This window comes from Acanthopagrus latus, chromosome 24, assembly GCF_904848185.1.
Source record: "Acanthopagrus latus isolate v.2019 chromosome 24, fAcaLat1.1, whole genome shotgun sequence".
Lineage (NCBI taxonomy): Eukaryota > Metazoa > Chordata > Actinopteri > Spariformes > Sparidae > Acanthopagrus > Acanthopagrus latus.
In genome coordinates this window covers 2514120-2537677 of record NC_051062.1, presented here as the reverse complement: position 1 = coordinate 2537677, position 23558 = coordinate 2514120, and the positions used below count along the sequence as shown (strand labels likewise).

The 23558-nt window shown below is 43.8% G+C and overlaps 1 protein-coding gene across 1 annotated transcript in view; it reads right to left on the bottom strand.

Annotated features, from left to right (window-relative positions):
• si:ch211-132g1.7 (prostaglandin F2 receptor negative regulator) overlaps positions 1-23558 on the bottom strand; it is a 64690-nt gene that overhangs the window by 6939 nt on the left and 34193 nt on the right. The window contains exons 6-11 of the mRNA XM_037091632.1: positions 23392-23538; positions 23114-23274; positions 22444-22564; positions 21559-21778; positions 20559-20746; positions 14555-14674 (exon numbers count right to left, since the gene is read on the bottom strand). Of these exons, the coding sequence (XP_036947527.1) occupies positions 14555-14674; positions 20559-20746; positions 21559-21778; positions 22444-22564; positions 23114-23274; positions 23392-23538 (957 nt within the window). The remainder of the gene's footprint in view (positions 1-14554; positions 14675-20558; positions 20747-21558; positions 21779-22443; positions 22565-23113; positions 23275-23391; positions 23539-23558) is intronic.

Below are 23558 nucleotides of genomic sequence, written 5' to 3'. Positions count from 1 at the left end.
CACACACACACACACACACACACACACACCGAGCACAATAAAAACCCCATGGAGACTTAGTCATCCTCTGTCATTTAGGAGACAAATAGAGGATAGAGACGGAGAAAATAAAGAGAACATTTGCGAAAGACAACACGGAAGAAAAGACAAATGATGATGAAAAACAATTATGATAAGAAAAAAGCGAAGAATGAGAGATGGAGAAATGAGGAGGACGGAGGGAGAGAATGGAGCGAATATAATGAAGAGAGCGACTGAAGAGAGGAGTGAAGTCAGCCAGCGCAGAGTAATGAATCACATCTCAATTTTTCTCTCTCTCTCTCTATCTTTCTCTCCACTAATGGTTTTAATGTTCAAGCGCTACAGCGTTCAGATCTGTAGTGGGACTGTAGCAGCAGTAAGAACACCAGCTCTGGTTGGAGTTCAGCGTCCCACAGTCTAAATGTTGATCGCTGTCTGAAAACCAGGTCCCTCCATGACACACTGTAGTTCAAACAGTAGAGCAGAGATCCTTTTAACTACTGGACAGACTTGCATGATGTTGACCTCTTTTGGTCAAAGTCTAAGGACATTAAAAAAAACCTGCATAATATAATCACATAGAGGAAGTTTAATGACTGGATTGTTTAATTAATGGTTCAAAATCCTATCGGTCACCTCACGCAGAGAGCGTGTTTCCAGAGATCGCACAGATCAGTTTGATCTTTTGCATTTGAGCAATAACCTGGAGCCTTAACTTAGGCGAAACACACGCAAGTCAAATTCCGTGCCTCCATATCTCCAAGTGCTCAGTGAACTCTTGAGTTTTGGCAACAGGATCGTATCAGGAGACAGGTTGGGCATTTCGCAGTCCTGTGTGAGCCTGGAAGCGATCAAATCATTCACACCCCAGCACATATGGTTCCCGTACACTGCTAACCAGCAGACAGAGATTAAGAACACTTTTTTTTTTTTTTGCTTTAGTGCCAAATCTCATTGGTGCTGTAGACTCTTACACAGAACCCTCTCTAGAGCCATCAGCTGAGAGGTGCATCACTCTATTAATGTCCAAATAATTTTAGATGCAAACTGTTTAAAACAGATTAAAGTATAATATAACAAGAACATTGCTGATTTTAAAGGCGAAGGAAATAATGACCATTTTGATGTCAACTAGAAAAGAAGGATAAACTCGAACTTAAAAAGCCTCCCTCCACACTGCTCTAAAGTGACTAAATAGGCGATGAGAAGGATGATGGTGATGATGACGATGCATTAGGACAGTGGAGGGAGGGCTACCGTTTTTTCTTGCACAGAGACAAGTAGCCAAGCACTCCATCCAGCAAAAGAGGAGGAAACAGGAGGTGACACTAAGTGAGGCGGTGAACGGGTCGACTGACCACACACACACACACACACACACACACGCGCGCGCACTCCCCCGACGCACACCCCTCGAGACTCGCTGACCAGAATCAACTGATGAGTAAAGTTCTGACAAAGCAAGAGCTGATTGGCCCATTAAGATCCTGAGGAAAGCCCACATGGTTGGTCGCGGCAACACAGAGGCTGTTACTATGTTACTAAAAGTGTCACTCTGAAGAACTGAAGCGACTCTGTGGTGCACAGCTGCAAACACTAAGTTACCCTGGTGCCATCTTCATGCTGTTGAAGCCCCCCGATCTCAGATTTTGCCAAGAATACCGCTTGAAATACTTCTGTTCAAAAGTGTGAGTCGGACATATTGTTAACATATGCGGCTTGCTTCACAGTAAGCCTATACTCCACTGAGACCGTCCGCATGGGTGTGGTTGAAGTCTTTTCTGACAGAGGGACACCCCCACCAAACCTGACGCTTCTATTATTCAGGGCTCCCACTGGTCCATGCTTCAGGAAAGGAAAATAGACTGAGTTCATGAGATAGATGAAGGATGGCTCTGATAAGAATGATGATCTCTCGGGGTGTGGACTCGGTGTGACCTGATGGAAGAATCACGTCCTGACCTGGATGGATGGATGGAATTACAGCAGGAGAGATTCAAGAGAGGAACAAGTGTACCACATATTGTGAACATCTGAACTAATGGTCCACATGAGTAATAAAGTGTATGTATTTATTAAGGCTGCGACAAGGACATTTTTTCTTTAGTATTATCTAATCTGCATATTTTTTAAATCTGTGACTGATCAAGAACTTTCCCAGAGCCAAAGGTTAGAATTTCGACTTGGTTGTTCTGTGCAGCAAAAAGGTTCAAATCACAAAGAGAAGATGATGACGAGTTGATAATGACTGAAACAATGAATCAATATCTTAATATTTTCCGATTAACAATCAAACATGAACAAAAAAATGTTTAGTATGCATGAAGTAAAGTACACAAAGTACAATCCCCTCCAGCTCCAGTCAGCAGCAACACCCAAAAATGGAGGTCACCTCCTGATCACTGCTGCAGTCAGGCCAACAAACAGGAGTGAAGATAAATCCACTTTTTACTGCTAAAAGTTAGTCATCTCTGAGATCTCCTCCTGTCAGTAATCGGCCTCGGGTCAGAGCAGAATTTGACGCGACTCTGGGTGTTAATTCCTCCAGACGGTCTGGCTTCACGCAGACTCTTTCCAGCTCTAAGCAGCTGAGCAGCGGCTCTTGCCCTCCACACTCTGCAGACAGCTTTTGTTTGATGCAGTGGCCCCTAGCGGCACAGGATACACATTGAACACTAAAATACTGAGTTATTTCTTCTCTCATTAGGAGAGAGAATTCCTCTTTAGGGACTGCATCAGTTGGTAGAGTTGGATTTTCATTTCAGTAAGCAAAAATATATAAAATAAATAAAATAAAATGGATTTAGCTGACCAGAGATGTGATGGCATAATGTATGAAAACTATCTGAATCCCTTTAATAATCACTCTGACTGCGCTCTTATATAATCACATCATTATAAAACAACGTAGCTGACAGTCAAAGGTGTGTTTCTCTGACGTTCTGATAACACCAGGTTAGTGTCTGACACTGCCGTTACTGATCAAAGACGCGTTTTGCATAATTCTGCAGGACTGACGCATGAACTCCGGTTGCTTGTTTCAGCAGCGACACCCATATCGGAGGAAAGGAGCTATAATTAGAAAGCCTCTGCTTTCTCACAGTTAGCCTCCATCCTTTGCTTTCTTTGTTCTTGATGGCAGACAGGATGGAGCACGAGGAGAAGGACAGAGCGAGGGAAGGGGATTTGAAAAATACTTAGTAACTGAGGAGATTATTTTGTTTATCGCACGGCCATGGATCCACAGCAAGAGGCGCTCAACAATGTGACAACATCTCAAGCTGTCTCTTCGGAGAGCGTAGAGTATCAGCAGAGACACCCCCACCCTGTGCTCCTGGGAGGTGCTATAGGAGTATCTGATCCTCCACCAGCAGGCTGACGCACAGCTTCTTGCCCACAGCTGTTCCTTCTGCAGTCCCCCCCCCCCATACGGACCCCTCTGCCCTCCTATATGAACCGGTGAACCCGCCGACTCCCACCCCGCGGTCATCTGAAGCCACAGGCTCTGTTTACAGCAACGTACAGCGCAGCGACCCTGTCCTCACAGAGGGAAACAGGAACGGGAGGCTGTGGATGTGTTTCTGTGTGAGCAGGTGCAGACAACCTTTGCACTGGTTCTTTACAGTTAAACAGAACACTAAACATGCACTGTGGAGGCGGCTGATCAGACTGAGAGATCCCAGGCTCGTCATTCAAAATGTTGGATGTTAGGGAGAGGGGCCTTTGGTAGATGAATGCGGGATAATCAAGTATTTGTTCCACATTCAGGCTGGGCCATATATTGATATCAATCAGCTAAGACTTTCTTTAATGTTATATCAACACAATTTGAGAAAAGATTCCTGGATCTGCCCTTTTATACAGATCCACACCAAAAGTTTGACCGAAATCCGTTCAGTGGTTTAAGTGTAACATATCCAACCAACCACTGTCAGTGCACCTGACAGACTAGCTGACAAATTAGTCTTGACAACGTGGTCTGTCATAACTTTACAATAATGTGAGCTCCATCTCTAATAACACTGTTCAGTATGGAAGCTGAAGCAGCTCCAGTAGGAAGGAGGGGTGGGGCTGGGGGGGGGGGGTGTGTGTCTTGTGATTGGATGGCAGAAGAGGAACTACAGTGCATCTCTAATAGAATATCTGGCTGTCTGAGCTAATAAAACTAAAATGGCTGTCTGTGGAAATGAAGACAGTCTGATTGGATTTCTCTGGATTAATCCCTTGAGGAGAGTCCAAGGCGTAAAACTGCCTGACACACACACACACACACACATGCACACACACACACGCACGCAGAATGACAATTACCACCACTGCTTCTAATGAAACTGTGTGTGTGTGCTCTCTGCTCCATAAAGCAGGACAGCGCTGGTAGAGTGGAACACTAAACACTATAAAAACACTATTTAGCCTCACAGAAACAAAGCCGCTGGGAAGCAAAGTTTCCCTCGTTACTCGCTGCATGCTTAATAAGAGCTCCAGTAAACGAATGCAAATGTTACTTGATATTTGCCGTGTTTGACTCGGAGATGCCTGCTGAATACATGACCGATAACCTGATGCAGGCTGTTATTCTTCATCAGGCAAGCCGTGTTTATTGACTGAAAGACATTAAATGCTTTTATTTCATTTTGTTTTAATCTAAAGCAGGGTGTAAATAAAACTGAATGGAAATAATGTAACATGCTTCGAGCATAAAGCATGAAATAAAGAACAAAAAAAGAAATGCATGCATGTCATACATTAAATTAGTGTGTGCTAATCTCATGTTACAGTCCCTAAATACTCTGTGTGGCTGTGTGAATATCAAACATCACCAACTGCAGTAACCATGTTAGCTATATAACACTCGAAACTCTGTGTTCACATTAATACAGGGCATTGAGAGCATTCAGCTAAACACTTAGCGAGGCTGATTTCCGACCAGGCTAATTACTGAAATGAGTCTTCACTGATATCACAGCGGTGGAGAATGGAGTTATTGTGCCGCGGGAAGCTTCTAGCACAAGTATTAGAAATCACACCGCCAGTGATTTCAGCATCGTAACCGCCGTAACAAAGCAAAAACACTGATGAGCAGGAAGAGAGAGCGGTGGAGACAAACCTGTAATTTCAAAATAAAGGTCTCTGAAGTCACCACATTTTGACACCAACAGTAGTCGAATGCCAGTCCTTGTGACTTGTGACACTCTGGGGTTTCTCCTGCTCAATGCCCCCCCCCCCCCGCCCCCCGTGCGCAGTCATGATGCTTTATCGCCGCGTGCTGGAAACTTCTGTTGAAAACTGCTGTCGTCCTGCTCTGATCACACTGAAATCTGCCATTTCCAAGGCTTCCTTTGAAGCTGCATCTCGGCTCCTATTCCTGTTTAACTGGAAGAGCTAATGGAGTGAAAATGATGGCACAGCTCTGCTGTTCACCACTATCTGCTCAACATTTTCAATTTGTGCTTTACTGTCACCCTCTCCTCTCCTCTCAGCTACATTTGCTTTACGGTGTTTTTTTCTACTTCAGTATAAATATCCAGAGTGAGACAACGTTTGATGTTTGGAGTCGAGACTCTTCTTTCACTTCTGCTGAACACCTGAAAAGGAGTTTTTGCAGTCATCTCGAGGCCACAGGAGACTAAAAAGGATTTCGTGACAACAAATGAATAAATGACGACTGAATAATTTGCATGAATCTTGTTCCTCTGATCTGAATCTTTTCTCATGCTTTGTTGTAGTTTGAAATCAAAATGGGGTGAACCAGTAAAGAACGAGCCGTGGGTTTAATCCCCCATAACTGAAAAAATGAATTCGATTTGATCATATTATATCACTTTCTTGCATTTAGCATTCAGCTTAGTGTGGGAATGAAACCGAATCATTAATCTTTCACTGTCCAAGTAGCAGGAAAGATAACAGGAAGTTTTCACCATTATGGGCTTTTGGGTTCTTGACATAGAGGCCAAATCTGCAGTTCTGACTGTTCATAACACTGTGGGTCAACCACTAGCTTTATTACTGCTGCTCTGTGATTTATGGACACTGGCGGCTCCAACTGGAACTGTTATTACTATTACTATTACTGTCTGTATTGTGTCCCTGTGCAAACATCAGTACAAAATGGGTTTTTTTTTCCAGAGATGAAATGACAACAGGAATCGATAAACAGAGCAAAAACTGGCTGGAACTCTCTATTAGGCCTCAACTTCATCTTGTTGTTGATGGGACCTAGGAAACTTGGGGGGGGGGAAATGGAGAGATGATCATGTAGAATTGAAAAAAAAAAAAAAAAGATTCGCCAAACCGTTGTGATAAACAGCAGGACAATGCCGCATGTTCAAAAAGGTATGAGCTCCGATTCAACTGCTCCACATTTCCTGGGTCTTACGGTTACGTATCGGCTAAAAATCCAAATCCAAAAAAAAAGTATAAATAAAGGCGTCCTCAACCGTACTGTCATTATAAAATGTTATCTGGCCACTCTGAGGTAATGCATCTCACTAAAAGAAAAGAAAAAAAAACAGAACTCAAAATGGCATCATAATAAAAAGGAGTGCCGTATTAGAGAAAATGGTAGATTATTAAGAAAATACTGTACATACAGTCTCTACAGTGTTCGGTGGGTAGCTGAGCTGGTGAGCCTGTTTGGGAGCAGAGATGTGTGGGCTCCGAGGCACCTGTAGCACTGCCCAGATGGCTGATTTGTGAACAGTTTGTGAGCAGCATGGGGAGAGTGTTTGCTAATTTTTCCTATTACTGCTTCTGAGAAAGTGGCTGGAAGCTGGACGCTCACGGTGCACTGCACTTTGTTTCTGCTTAAAAATGGCTACGCACAGACGGGCCAGCATCAGAAAACCTGAGCTCCTGCTGAGTCTGGGAGCAGCGACATTTGAAGCTCATCGTCAGGAGAGGAGCGACCTCTTTGTCCGAATGGATCAACCTCTTTATTGCTGGACGGACAGACTGGCCAAAGCCACAACAGGCTGCCAGAAACCGAAAAAGGACAAACCCGTGATTTGGAGCAAAACTTGAAATCTCAACTTATTTTAGTGTTTTAATGATCTGCAGTTGTTATTGACTGACCGGAGACTGTTAATGGAGAGAGAAAGCGTTTGGTGTTCCAGTCACCCGCTCTCATCCTTTCACCACTTCTGTCCTCCTCATCCCTCCCTCTCCTCTCTGTTCAACAACTCTTCCCATTCTCCCTTCCTGCCTCTTTGGTAGGATTCCCGGCCTTCCTCTCCTTTTCTCCCCCTCGTTAGGAAACTTTGCATGCTGTTCTCGAGCCACTCTTCCTCCATTTACTGCCTCCTCTATTCACTCTCTTCCACTCTTGCTCACTTTAACAATCTGTTTCGCTCCCTTCCACTTTCTCCCCCATTCACTCCCACCTTCTCTCCCTCTCTCTCCATCTCGCCATCTATTCTTTCCCTACCTCGTTCTGTCTCCCCGGCCGGCTAACGGAGCGTGAGATTGGCTAATTAACGGCTGCCTGTCGGCCCTGCAAAGACAGCTGGGTAATTTGGTGAGAGTGGAGTGGAGGGAGGGAGAAAAGACTGAGGAGGAAGTGAGGAGTAGAGGAGCCAAAGGAGGAGATGGAGGAAGGAGTTATTTCAAGATACTGCTATTGTGTTTTTAAAATATAATTTAGGTTTTCAGGTGTTAATCACCTGTTCCTGTGTGTGTGTGTGTGTGTGTGTGTGTGTGTGTGTGTGTGTGTGTGTGTGTGTGTGTGTGTGTGCGTGTGTGTGCATGTGCGTGTGTGTGTGTGTGTGTTGATCCTGAGCTATGATACATAGAAAACTAATCACAGAGTTGAGTTCTCATCATTAACCAGTTTACAGCTGCATCCATTGATTTTGTCTGGTCACTTGTGGGCAGTGAAACAAGCTGTGAACACATTACCATACAAAGATGCTGTGGCAAGTGTGTTTCTGTTTAAAGTTCTTATCACACACATATCTTGCTGTACATCTCAGTTATACAGACCCCCTTTGGTTTGAAACCCACCCATTTTTCAATGAGCAAAATTATCAGACCATGTGACTGATGTGACAGGTGTCTTCTGCTGCCCAGAAGTGTCTTTGACATTAATTATTCAAACAATAAAGCGCTGGATGTCTGCTCTCAGTTTCAGCTTTGGGTTTTTCCCTTGCAGACTGCATTTAGAGTTAAATGGCTGTACATGAAGATGAAGAGAGCTGTCTATGGGAGAAAAGCAAGCAATTGTGAAGCGGAGTGAAGATGGAAAATCAATCAGAGCTATTGCACAAACATTGGCCAGTACAACCATTTAGAATGTCCTGAAGAAGAAAGAAACCGCTGGTGCTCTAAACAACAGACATCGAACTGGTAGATGAAGGAAAACATCAGCAGATCATGACAGAAACATTGTGAGAGCTGTGAAGGAGAACCTTAAAACTACTGTCAGTGACATCACTGACAACCTCCAACAAAAGAAGAACAAAGGTTTGGTGATGTCAGTGGCTGGATGCAGTTAATGTAAGCAAAGGACTTGCAAATAAATAGTGAGTATTATTCACTCTAATCTATTTTCACTCTATCTGTTCCTATATTTACATATTTATATGGATGCATAAAAAAAGAGGACGCCACCAGAGCAGAGTGTTTCTGGGGGCCGAGCCTCACAGATCACTGTGCACAAACAACTTTGTGACTTGTACAAATACTAAACTTTATAACTTTATGCGGGCATGTGGGTGAAACTGGGTCATATTTTCTGGATATGAACACCTCTGGACCGACTTTATGCAGCATTTGGGAAAGATGGAAGTCAGTTAATGTGAAATTACTGAGGGAATTCATGCAGTTTGCTGGTTTACAGATACCGCTAGCTTTGTTGCTGAAGTGAACGGCAACTTTTTAAACCCAAAAGTTAAAAAGTCATCTCTGAGCTCTCCTCCCTCTGGATGTGACTCTGGGTGTTTATTCCTCCAGAGGGTCTGTCTAGCATTAATGCTGGAATCTGTGATAACCAGAATTTACCAGGAAATTCTCATCACTGTTTTTCAGGGGAAAATTCCTGCAGGTTTTGGAGCACAGTGTCTGTCTGTGTGCACCTCTGTGTTCACACGCTGAAGATCATACCTACCCACCTTTCATTTAGATATTCCTTCCAAGCTCTCTCGAATTTCTAGTCAGCGTCACAATAAGTCACACTGAGACAAGCTCTCTGTATACTGTGAGCTGAGGTAACTTAATTTGTCCCCATTTTTCCCACAGAACTGAAATGCATTCATCTTGGACACCTGACAAATGTGGCTGTCCATATGAGCCTAATTATTCTCATTCTTGTATGACTGATGCCATCTTTGGAGGCTACACGAGGTGTGTGTGTGTGTGTGTGTGTGTGTGTGTGTACCAGTAAACTACAAAGCTGTGTTTTCTCCCAGGAGGAGCGGAGTGATGTGTTGTTATTCTAACAAAAGAATTTCAGAGCAGAAAAGCAGCGATATATCTCGAAGACACAAACTGTGACAGTTTCGGTGGCCGTGCTTCAAAAAGGGAGCGAAGATATCTGTAACGGTGATGTCATCCCGGTACCGATGATTTCAAGTCGGCAGCATCTCACCGACACACACAGCGACGACTGCAATAACATGCCGGTCATTCCAGGGGTAATGAATGCTGTGCGTCCACATGCAGCAGCACACTGATGGTGGGTAATGACTCACATTCCTTAGATTACATCATTTAGATCCCCACAACCTGCTGAACTCGCCTGCGGGACCAGTTTTGGGACCCCACAACAATAGAAAAACAAAGCCCAAAACACACATACACGAGTTGTGTATTGTGGGAAATCTCCGGACTGGAAGTGAAGAGTTAAAATTTAAAAGAAAACTGAAAGCATCATCATGTCTTAAACTCTCTGAAGCTCATACTTGAGCAGGAGCTCTGAGAAACAATTCACCACCATCTGCTGTCTGGGGGTCGATGTGTGAAACTGCAGCTTAGCGCAGTGTAAATGTGAACAAGTTTAGAAGTCTAAATCCTTGTACAGGTTTCTCGAAGCTAACCGTTACAATAAGCACCAGCTGAAGGGAACAAACAATATACTGATTTACTGAGTTTTCTTCTGAGAGCATTAACAACACGAGCGTCCGCCCTTACAAACACTGTCACTTAGAGCTAAATGCTAACGTCATCATGCTAACATGCTCACAGATGAAGGTTCTCAGTCATCCGGGAGGGAGTTGCAGGCTTTTAAACTCCATGTGGGAGTTTCCTTATAGAGTCGCTAAGGACAGTATAAGTTTCAGAGCTCAAAACTCAGAACTCACATGTTTGCCTGTGATACAGCACTTAGAACTAACATGTTAATGTTTAATGGGGATAATATTACCCACAGTCACACCATGTTAGTTCATCATGCTTGCATGCCATCTACTCAGTTAAATATTCATTGGCACAAAGCACCACTGGGGCTGGGGGAATGTGCCAGGTTTTGCAGGTTTGCACGTAAGATAAAGTATTGGACAGACATATACAAATTCACCCCGGGGGAAACACGGATGTTGTAAATGCCATGGCAATCCATCCTACAGATCTTTACAGATATTTTGCTCTGAACCACAATGTCAAAATTCTGGTGTCGATGAAAAATCAGTCATTTGGACACCAATGTGGGGACCATATATATCTGTCCAACATATTATGAAAATACATCTAATTATTGTTGAGATATTTTGGTCGAGACCAAAGATGGGCCGCTGATCAACATTGTCATCCCAAGAGGGATGGCGGGAAATGTTTAACTGGCCCTTTGGGTGGAGAGAGCAGCAAGCCAATTACATTCGTGATGACAATCTCACAATGTGATAATTAGGTATGCATTGTGCTGATATGAGAAGTTGGCAAACTTGTTTATTTCGGTCAGTTCTCATTTTCAGCAGTAAAAAACGTACAACAAAACATGAGGGTTCGACCAATCAGATGTTTCCACGGTGCTTATTTTAGCATCTGTGATATCTTCCCAACAGAGACATCTCAGAGTGACTGCTGGTTCTGGGTAAACTCTGTAACACGTAAATTAGTTCTCCAACTTCACATAAGTAGAAATGTTTCTGTTAATGAAAGGATCAATATTTTTCAGATGAATAAGATGTATACACGCTGAAATATCATCATGAGAAAAGACAATTCAATTGAGCTAAAGTGTAAAGTTGTGATTTCTACCCGAAGTTATTGTAAGCACACATTGGGATTGGTTCTAATGAGGAACAAGTCCTGACTGGATTCAGACATTTCTCGTTTCAGAGTTGACATCTTTTTTTCTTTTTCTAGACCGAAGTGTGAGACAGACTAACCCCATCGCCCGACAACCAGTGTGGGTCATGTAATGTCACACCCCCGACACTCACAGTGAACATTAAGTGACAAAGCAGGAGGAATAATGAGGGACATTTTCACCTTGTTTCACCATGCCCGTCATAAAAACAAGCTGCAACAGGAAGGACGTTTCATTTTCATTTATAAGGAATGTGTCATACACACACACACACACAGATACATGTTTGAACAGTGTGTATGGCGCTGCTGGGATTGCTCAACTGTTGTTGGACTCTGAACACCAGCACATGCAGAAACAAAGGCGCTGCTTTATTGTGTTATATGCTGTCACACCCGACAAAAAGGCAATTTGTGGGTGTGTGTTTACGGGTTAGTAAGAACACCTGAGGAAGTGAAGGTTTGGCCGTCGTCCAGGCTGAGCCAACAGAAACACCACACCTTTACTGATACGTGTCATTCGATACCAGTTTGCTAATTGGTCGAACGTTTTACCCGTGTGTCAGTTTACTTCACTGCCTCCAGTCACAGTACAGAGCCTGTCTGAGTGATTGAACCAGCGAAGGTCACTAAAGGACGTAATACTTTGGTTGGTACCACAAAGAGCTTTGTTACCAAAAAAGATACAACTCCATGGAAACATGACGAGCATCGACAGTTTTTAATAAGAAAAGAGTATAGTATGTGTTGTTGTGAAGTATATGAACATAAGACAGATATTGATAAAGGATAAGTGTCAGTATTTAGTGTCAGTGGTCAAAGATCAAAACCACACAGCTCCATTGTTGAGCCACGCTGTTACCATGAACACACACACACACTGTAGTTTCCTGTGACTCAATCCCACACACACACACACACACACACACACACACACACACACCACCCTGCTGCAGACTGATCCACATTTGCTGCCCTACAGAATGTTTCCAGCAACTTCTCAGTCCTGTTTGAGTAACAGCAAAGTTACAGTCCCCCAGCTGTTCAGGAAGAGGCGACCTGACAACTTGTGAAAGTGTATCAGCTGTTAAGTGGAACAGATCTTCTGCTTAAATGACCAACACTGGCACATAGAGCATGTGAAGTGTACCCCCCCCCCCTCGCTCAGATAGTGAGAAGTTATTGGTCAGGACGCGAAACTGGACAGTCGCTTAGTAACAGTTTACTCGGAGACACACACACACACACACACACACACACGTCACACACAGCCTGAGGTGCGACATGAGACGTGAGTCACAGTGACTGTGCAGGAAACAGCTTAATGATGAAGACATTAGATAATGGAACCACATCCTCGAGTGAAGGGGAACACATCAGCTCAATTAAAAAAAAAAAAATCTTCACCTCTGGCAGTTTCAGGCCTTGAAGTTTCATTTTATACATTTTTTATTTTTTTTTTTGAGATAGCCATCTCTCAAACGTTACAGCTGAAAAATTCAACAGGAAAGTTCTCTTCAATCAGTTCAATTATCACCTGTTGTTCACTTATTCACGACCTAATTTCATTTTTATGTGTCAAAGGTCGGAGCGGCCTCACCCTAAAACTGACTCGCTGCAAGACCTCAGATTTGCTTTATTACTTATTTCGATGCACCACAGCTGGCCGTCATTAGTTTGGATGACAGCGAAACTAACTCCTAAAACACAGTGCTCACTGCTAACGACAACACAAACACAATCGTGTGTACTACAACACCCCTTCCCTCGGCGAACACGTCCATGTATAACCTCCCCTGTCAGCTGCGATACTGGGTGGTGGTGGTGGTGGTGGGAGGGGGGAAGCAGCTGTCTCAGAGAGCGTGCTCCACAACCACCAGTCCACCAATCCCTGCGGAGCTCCACCGCTGAGAGGGAAGATCTGTGTTTATATGCGGCCGTACGTTACATACAAACATACATTCCTGCGAGGACGCAGGTGCGCAGAAACACGTGTCGCGAAACACTCCGGGAAAATGCTTTTCAGCTCCGCCTGCGTTCTCGAGATTATTCCAAACAACCAAACACACACACACGAGCACAGAGTGAGGAGGTGCGTGATGCGATTCGTCAGCACACTATGAGAATACAATATAGGAACCACATGTTAAATGTATGCAGAGGGAGAGGCAGAGGGAGACGCAGAGGGAGACGGTGACAGATGGACAGAGGGGAGGTGGTGAGCGACGGATGACGTCACGCAATGTGCTCAAGTTCAACAGTATGGAGGGATGAGGAAGAGGAGGGAGGACAGAAGATGGATGGGTATTTAGAGTGAGGGAGGAGAGGAAATGAGGGGGAGGAACAGAAGGGGAATCAGATAAATGGAGGGAAGTGGGGGATAACGCATGGCAAATAGCTCGCTCTAACAGCATCCAACATCTCTGCTCTATGTGGGAATGTAACCAACTACACTCTCTGTACTGTGAAGCGTGATGATTTGTATTCAAATATGTCCCTTTTATAGTATCTCTCCCTTTACTTCATCACATTTCAAACGGCAGTGTTCATCACTACATTTAGTTGCTGATTTTACAGAGGGGCAAACAGTATCTGGCTCTTTAGCTGCTAAAAGCTCCACTGTGTTCGCCAGCTAGTCGCTAGCTTTTCCTGGTGGGGATGGGCGGGTAGTGTTCTGTGAGTTTATCAGAGCCGAAAGCCGCAGCTTGCAGAATCAACACTGATCAGAGCGGTGAGACCGAGCTCAAACAGCTGGTGGCAGAACCAAAATAATGAGCTGACAGACGCTGAAAGCTGCGGCGTGATCTGATGAAAATAAGCTCATTTCAGATGTGAAAGGTGATGGTTAATCTGCGGCGTGACAGGTAACCGCGATTATAAGCAGCAGACACCCACCCACAAAATAAAAAAAAAAAAAACAAAAAAACGTGAAAGCATTTCAAGATCTGTGTGTGTGTGTGTGTGTATACACATGTCCCAACACAAGCGACACAGTCTATTTCATGTGTTAAACCATTTGAAATGAAGGAGTCACATCATTCTTATAAGCAGTGCTGTTGACAGGTTGGCAGGTGAACAGCACAGCAGACGAATGTTCGTGTGTGTGTGTGTGTGTGTGTGTGTGCGCACTACAACTGGTATGTTTTGAAAGTGTGTAAAGAACAGCTGACTCTAGAGACACACAGAAACGACGGAAACTGGTCGTGATTTACGAGTGTAGGTGAGAAAACATGTACATAGATGTGTAGCCTACCTGTGTGTGCGCTTGTGTGTGTGTGTGTGTGTGTGAGCACACCTTGGGTTGTGCCAGTCTTTGGTGAAGATCCGGAGACGCTGAGGGAACATTCCATCTTGGCCGTTTCCCACGGATAAACACTGCTCTCGTCCGATTGGATGGCGATGGAGAAGGACGGGCCTGCAGACACCAACACATCAGCTCCAATAAGTTTTATTCAATTACACTTGACGGAGGCGGCAAACATCAGAGAAGCTCAGCGGAGATCAGAAGGACTCATCTCAACACCGACTGTTTTTAACTTAACTATACTATGATTCTGCGCGCGCGTCCCTGAGGAGCGGCAGGAGATGCGAGCTTAGTGGGAGAAAACTGTGTTCAGTTCAGCTTTCAGATGGTAAACACCGCTTTAAAGTCACAGTCTGCAATCGCTCTGATCTGCTGCGATCCACGAGGAGGAACCAGCTGCAGTGGAGATGAAGTCCACACAAATAGATATCAGAGTAATTAGCATACATGCCCTCAGTAATGCAGATAAAAAATAAAAAAAAACATCAGTGACAATTTTGGGGGCAAGAGTTGAGTTGAGAATATAATCGCTAATGCAGTCCTGACCCCGCCCCATTTCATGATGTCATAAAGAACATATCCACAACGTAGGGAAAGAAAAATTAAAGGCATAGAGTAAAGAGTTTGGGCTCGGGATAGTTTATCAGGTCAGGTTCTGTTCTGGTTGTTACTCCACCAGGTAGGTAGACTCCCTTCTTCTCTGCCTTTGTACATTGGTTGAATCTTAAATACATGGAGAAGATGGGAAAAGGGGAAAAATCAAGTCTTTGTCTCTGTTTAGTAAAGTGTGATTTAGTAATTAAGCTCGGCAAAATTCATGGTAACTAAATCTGACGTGCCAGGTGGTTTCTGACACAAATCTGGGAAGCTGGAGCCAGAAACTGTTTGGAAAAGAGCACACACTTTCAAAAAATACTTGACCGGACGATCAGTCTATCCATCAGCATACATCCACGACTAACTTCAACCGGCCAGATCAACAGTTTGAGTGAACTACCACCAGGAGATCCAGATGGTAAAGCAAACTCATACCAAAGCCAGTGGAGAAGAGTAAAAACAAGTTTTAACTGTGATTCTTTGCTGATAAGTTTAACACTGTGCGTCTGTCCGCAAGTACATAGCTCGAAGCCTGATAAGATGGATTTGCAAGATCAGGTGATCCAGTGGTGTCACGAACCTGCTTTGCAAGGGTAATTTTGACCCGTCACGATCGGGAAGCACCTGGACTCCAGATAACACTAATACAGTACTAGTGAGCCATGACAGTGTGGCACATGGATATTTCTTGTCAAAGTTTTGGACTGATGGTCCTCTTAAAAACTGAAGTCACACACAGGTGACCAAATCTTTGACGAGGAGGACCTTTGACTCGGACTATAGGTTGTGTGGGGTCGCCCACCAAATGCCCCTGCAGACTTTCATAGTCTTTTATTATAATATTTTCCTCTGGACTTGTTGGGGACAGATGGCTTGGCGGGACCGACACATGGGCAGATGAACCAAGTGCTATTCTTAGACCAAGACACTATTGTTCTGTGGTTCTTTGTTCACTGCTCTGTTAGGACACAACTGCTGCCTGAATGTTCGTTTGTCGCGCAGTCATTAACTCTCATGCACAAATTAATTCATGTTCGAGTGTGAACAAGTCGATGCGAGAAAGGAGAGAGCTGTCACGGTTTTCAGCGCGATTGTCTTTGATAACGTTTTCCCTAACAATGCTGTATTACTCATGCTGTCATGCAGACTACTCACTGTGTAACACATACACTCCAGCTGCACGAGCACTGTGTGGATAAGACGTGGTCCCTGGGTGTTGGCGCTGGTGAATCGTGCGTGAGCGAACCGGCATTCTTCTGAATCTAACTGGAGAATTCGAGCAACACTTGAGAGAGCCCAGTCCCAAAGTGTTCTCTGCATAAGACATGCTCACGTTGGGAATCGTGGTTTCATTTCTATTTATATTATGTATATATTTTATTACTAGAAGTGTTCTCTGAGCTCACTGTCACTGCTGTGAACATGTTGCCCGGCATAAACCTCTTTCCGACACCTCTACAGCACAAAACAATAACGCCTTTTAAATTCATTTGAATGGAGGAATGTTGTATTGCTCATTTCAGGTTTCTAACCACACATGAATGTCTCATTAGCTTCCAAGACGAGCAATGCAGAATTCCTTGCAGGTGCACTAAAATAATCAAACTGAATACAAACCAGACCGTTAAACAATGACGATATGCGATTCAATCTCTTTGAACAATGTGGGTCTGGTTTGGCACAGCAAAGTATGTAATCATCCTCTGGTGCCTGGTGTTAAATGGTTCAGGTAGAGAGGCGAAAAACAAGAGTTGGTCAGCTGTCTACACAATCACTCATTGGCTGTTTCGGGCGCTAGGCCGGACAGACAAGCTCATATTTGCTCGCTCAAATGAGGGATTAAATGAGAGGAGTCTTTTTACAGGTAAAGCGAGCTTGTTTGTGCAGTTTATGTGCATTATATACCTTCAAAATCATATGAATGTTAACAGTGATATGTAACAGGAGGTTTTCATGGTATATCAGGTTATGAAAATATAGATTTCCCCTGAACATTTGGGATAATCAGAAATGTTTGAATGGTGGGTTTTAGGAAGGAGGACACTGGAATCTTTGAACTGGTCTTACTCCAGTCAAACAATGACATGTTTTTCCTCTGGCCACTCCGTATCTATGTTACCATCCATCTACGGAAATCCCTTACACTGAATTATTTAACAGTTCATGTGCTGGTGAGACTTGGCATTTCCATATACGTCCTGGCAGAGGATCCCTGTACGGGCAGAATACCACAACACGTCTGAAACATTCAAGATACAGCTGGAACTGGAGGGTTGCCAGATTGTGGATGTGCTTGGAACACACACACACAAACACACACGCATATGCATCCACCCACACACACACAGACTAAGTGCACAGAAGTTCCGTCCCCTAAGGCGAGTATAAGGGGTTCTTGAAAACTGCTCAGCTTGAAACTTGAAAGCCATCAGTGTGTCTGTTTGTGAGTGTGTGTGTGTGTGTGTGTGTGTGTGTGTGTGTGTGTGTGTGTGTGTGTGTGGAGGTGAGGGGGAGCTCTGTGTGGGGTCAACTCAAAATGTTCAACTTGGATACACACGCTTGAACACTTGAAAGATTACGCACGCAAGCACACACACACACACACACACACACACACACACATACACACATGCTCACAAACACACACGGGCAGGCAGAGAAAGAAAAGGAAAGCAGCGGTGCAGATTTCCGCAGCTGGCTGATTGGCCAAAGGGCTTCACTTTGAAGATGTCCCTGTGAGAGAGGGGCGAGAGAGGTAGAGGGAGACAGTGGGGGTGAGAGAGTGAAAGGATGGAGGAGAGAACGGGGGAGGGAAAAAAAACAGCGCATGATGGAGAGAGAAAGAGGAAGCAATGCTCACGGGCTCCTGTCCTCCCCAGAGAGAGACAGAAGATATCTTCATTCTATTGCTCTCTCCTTCTTCAGCTCCTTTCTTTCTCTCCTTCATCTCAGAGCCTTTCTACCTCCTACAAACCTCCTTCACATGCTTCAAAATGCTGCAGCTCATCTTCTAGAAAAAGATGTGGGACACACTGATGGGTCTAAATGCTCCATGAGCAGATTTAGCAGTTTTGCACTGCATGTAGTTGCCAGCTTGTCGACTCCCAATGGAGCTCAGCGTGTTGTGAAGCTAAAGCAAACCTAAATATTCGAAATTAAAACAGTTTAGTCTCAGTTTAAAACTGATTTTGTAGTTTTTCCTGAATGCCTGTCACCCGGTCAGATTCAGGTCTAATCTAGGTTGACAAGGTGTTTCTTGTAGTAAATAAAACCACCGTGGTGCTACAGGTAGTAAAAAGTTGGAGGAATTTGCCAGTTTAAAAAAAAATCATAAAGCGTGAATCCCTGAATGTATTTTTTACAAGCAATAAAGTAACCCAAAGTGTATTTTTCAGCTCTGAAGCAATATTTAACTAGATCTGAGCCACTCACACTGAATCACTTCTAGATGTGACACAGCTACATTCAAACTACACGGCGCTACATTAGCACTACAAAGTGCTACATTAATACTTCACAGCTCACCCTGTGATGAAATCGATTACTGCAACCATTCAGCAACGGCTTTTAACATGAACGCCAGTTTCTTGGATATTCAGGGCTATTTTCAGCTCCATCCAGTGAAAAATGTGAGATTGCTGGGGTTCGGAGTGCAGCTAAAGGATTTCTCCAGGTACCCATGAATTTTTGAAGTTTTAACATCAACTTTTTTTTTCCCAGGACAGACGGGAGCAGCAGTGAGAGCATGTGTACGACTAATTGCACTTGGCTCCTCGCCGCCCAGGTTACTTGAAGTACAGAGTTATCACCACTAGGTCAGTAGCATCTAATGAAATATTCATCCTCTTTAGGGACCAGCTAAGACACTGCCGGCTGTATCACCGCCCACGGTTACAACGCTGTTTTTCTGGGGCATTACTGATTCAGTGTCTGAAATAAAATAATATTGACATTGAGTTAAGTGGAGTGATTTATGGACGATTCTGTTTACTGTTCATAAATATATTCTTGCAGGTCATCTGTCTGTTTCTGTCCATTAAACAGCAGCGAAGCTTTCTACAGCCATATTCATGTGTGACATAACAGAGTTAACTCTAACAAAAAAAAAAAAACATTTCAAAACAAATCTTTATCGCAGGACTGACACAGGATCAGTTTCTTCCGTGCACTATTTTCGCTGCCTTTGCCGCTAAAATGTTGAAATACTTTGATATCCAAAACTATCTACAACTTTAACACTCATTCATTCTCACTGTTCTGATCTCACCTTGTGTTTTAAATCAATTCTGTTCTCATTATTATATATTTTCTTTGTTAGTATTGTGTATTTTTGTCCCATCTGCTTGAATCGTGTGTTTAAGGCTTTAATCGTGAAGGACCTTATAACTTTTGTATCGATAAGTGCCTTCCTTCAGTGTCCTTCATCCATTTCCGCTCCTCTACGTCCCCTCTTTGTCTCTCTCCGCACTGTTTTTGTTTCTCTCCCTCCGCCTCACCCTTTTGTCCTCGTCACCTCACCACCTCCCCCTTTGTCTTCCTCCCCGTCGCCTCCCTCTTCTTCCTCCTCTGCTTTCTAATGCTCCCGTTCCTCCTCCTCCTCCCACTGTCCCACTGTCTCCCACTTCCCAGTCAGATCAAAGAAAGTTAAGTAGGCCAGTGGCTGTGGTGGGCGTCAGAGGGCTTAAGGTATGTGAGTGTGTGTGTGCATCTTTATTGTGCACATTATTAGAGACCTGGTGTTGGTTCTCATTAACTAACATTAGTCATTGTGTAGGTGGAGTGAATGTGTGTTATGTGTTTCTACAAATATACAGAGCAGAACTACTTGCATACATTCTACTGAAAGACACTTAATATAGAATGTCCAGATAAGAAACACAGATTTGTTCTGATTGTTTTGAAAGTGGTTGAATGTCCAGATAATGGTTTGAAATTAATGGTGAATCTCACCACAGAGCTGAAAGTGTTCAGTCTTCTGTTAGTCACTTTGTTCACAGCCTGGTAGTAGGATGTTTCAATAAAAGTGCACAATTTAATTCGAAGAAAAGACTGCTTCAAGAACAACAAGTCAGAGGGATCCAAAGGGTCAAAGATGGGACACAATTAGAAACAGGAAGTAGTCGGACAGCGACAGAGCGCAGAGGAAGTTTTCAACCTATGCTCGCCACAGCTGCTGGCATTTTCACACCCTGAGCATTTACCCTCACCGTTCCTCTTCAAGCACCTTTGAGAACCTCTTCAATCATTTCAGTGATACCATCTTTTTTTGTTTCAGCTTCACCTTTGAGAACAACAGCTTGTCCATGGGATGTCGCTTAATGCTACAGTAAGCATGAACCACTGAAAATTGCAGTAAGTTGTGTAGACGAATGAACACATCACAAACTCGTTGACCTACCGTTTTCTTGGAAGTCGATCCTGACTTTGTTAGACTCTGCGTTGGTGGCTTTGGTCCACGTTTGTCCTGGCTGCTGTTTTGTCCACGCCGTGATGTCGCACCAGTAGTAACCTCTGTCCGACAACTGGACGCCTGCCAGGCGAAACCGGAACTCTGCTGGACCAGACTTAGTCAGAACCAGACTGTCTCTGAGGAGAGGTAGAGAGTGACAGAGACAGACAGCGAGAAGGAGAGAAAGAGTGAGAAATGAGTTTCAAAACTATCAATCAATCAATATTTCAAACTTTATTAAGAAAGCACTTTTCAAAGAAATGCAATTTCAAGTGCTTTACAAGTGACTGAATGAATATTTCATAAAAAAAATGACAAAAGATACAAACAAGCAATTATAATAATGATTAAGATACAAATTACAGCAAAATATTGCGTGTAAAAGTTGAATTAAAACTAGAGAAGGCACTGGAGGGTGGAGGGTGAATGCTGGATGTGGAAAAACTGATGCTAAACTGCATCTCTGATTTTAAAACTTGAGTACCAGTAACGCTGCAGAAGAGGCTGATGCTAAACTGCACTGCTGAATTTATCTTAGTTGAAGCAGCATCTGAGAGAGTTTTAGTTATAGCGTTGACGTGAAGTGAGGTTGAAGGATTCAAAATATACTATAAGCTGGGAGTTTAACTGCCTGGCTTGAGTAACAGCAGGGCGCTTAACTGAATCGCTGGCTTGAATCTGTATGTAGACGCAGCTAAAGCAGACTGACGAGTTGTAAAAGGATGCAAAATATACAATAAGCTTCGAGCTAAACTGCAAAGCTGGCTTTGTTTGTAGAAAAAAACCAAAGAAGAATAAATACTTGAAGTCAATTCTTACAATTATAACTGAAATGTTGAGTAAATCTCATAATGTGTCAAAGATGTGGATGGTTTTGATGAGTTTGTGGCTTAACGTATGACCAAAGAGATCATGTGCATTAATGTGAAGCATGTAACCAGGTGCGTACCTCCTGCCGGGGTCTGTAGCTCCGCCGTGCTGCAGGACGCTGTCAGGACTGAGAGTCATGATGGTTTTCACAGTGCTCTCCAGGCTGTCCTGTGATTGGATGAGCACCGAGTAGCCCACCTCCCCAAGGTTCTCAGTTGATACAGTACAGCTCATCTCGAAGGTAGCCCCGCCCACTGAGGCTGCGCGGATTTGCTTGGCCACGACGTTCAGAGAGGGGCCTGAAAATACCGACAGTCCGTCAGTGAATTCATAAATTCACTTTAAGAAGGACATAATTCAGCCCAGCAGAGCGTCTGCCCCCACCGTGGGCAGCAGGAAGTGAAAGGCGATGACACTATAAACTTATCTGCCAACACCAGAATCTGACTGGAGTTATCAGGATCAATGGTCAGTATAAAGGGGCCAAAATAACATTTCCCCACAGCGGAAAACAGGCCAGTTTTTGCTCCGTGCTTTAGACTGCTTCCTTTTTTTTTATCAAGTTTAAAAGCAAACTGCTTTTTTAGGTTTAAAACAGAACTCATGGTTCTGTCACATAACCTTTTAAGGCAATGTGTTCAGGAATCCAAGGGAAATTTAAACTAATTAATTTCAAAGTAAAGTTGGTTCTGGCACCTTCTACTGTGCATCGCAAAACACTATCTAGTGAGATTATTTTGCTGATCAAAAATCTCTAAGCTGCTGTAATTGAGTGTTCCAAAGTCCAGTCCTTTTTCTTTCTTGGTGGACAGAACATGCAGACAAAGATGCAAAGAAGTATACAAGTAAACATTAGCTGTCTTTGGATCAAATGACTCAATAATTCAATAATAAAACTCAAATGATAGAAATTACCAAGGATGAGAAGTGACGACAGAAGGGCAGATAAAATAATTTTCCTTACGTTTGGTGACCCATCGTACAGTGTGTGGTGAGCTCTGGTGCTCGGCGGTCTTCACCATGTCACCCTGGCTGTTCACACTCCAAGCAGACACAGTGCAGGCATACTGGCCCATGTCGATCTCCTGCGGACAGAGGCGAATTAAGACAGTGGTCACCAGTTTCAGTTTTTAGAATTTAAGCTCTAACAATGTTGTTTAGCCCGGGGTCTTGCCCTTGGGCCACGTTTTTCTGCCTGGACCCAGCCTGAGAGAGTAGTAACCAAGTCCGACCCAAAGAGTTTCTATGTCCAAAGCCGACTTAATGTGAGCTGAAACACTGAGTTTGTGTTACCCATTTCACTAAGTTGTTATCTCTTATTTATACATTATGTGTAGTTATCTTAAATTCATTTTTTATACAATATATTTTCACTAAAATAACTTTAGCCAGGCCTGCGGGGTCTCGACTGTTTGACTGCTCACATCCAGCAGACACAGAACAACATGAGCATTAATCTCAAGTTATGTTCGACGCTCAGATTTTGTCTTCACCGACTCCTGAGCAAAAAACAAAACAAAAACGAAAATCTGACTCTGTAACTGCTAGAAAAAACTTCCTCTTAAATGTGGCAGCCCATCCAGAACATCCCTTATTACCCCTTATTATGTTCACAGCTCTCTCTCTGCTGCTACCTTTGTGCGGAGGAATCGCAGTTTGAATGTGTTGGGCTGGACTCTGGTCAGAGACAACAAGCCGCTCTTCAGCCTGTCAGAATACGTCGGTCCTGGCAACAGGTTGCCACTGCCGTCCAGGGAGCCAATGGGATGCGAGCTCTGAGGGTCATCCCCTATCCCTGCAGGTGATTGGACAGATTGAGAAACATTTTAGTGACTCTATTAGGGCTTTTGTAGTCATTTTTAGTCTGTGGAAACCACATTATGGAGTTGGGCAAAGGTTGAAGTGAAAGTACCAGGAAGTGCGGTGTGCTCCCAGGTGACACCCAGTCTGCCTCCATGGGGCAAATGAGTAATATTGGTCACGTGACACGCCAGTTCTGTGGGATCAGCTGTCATCTGGGGGCTCAGGACGGGTTCAAGGTTCAGTGTAAAGCTCGGTTCTGCGAAGAAAAAAGAGAGA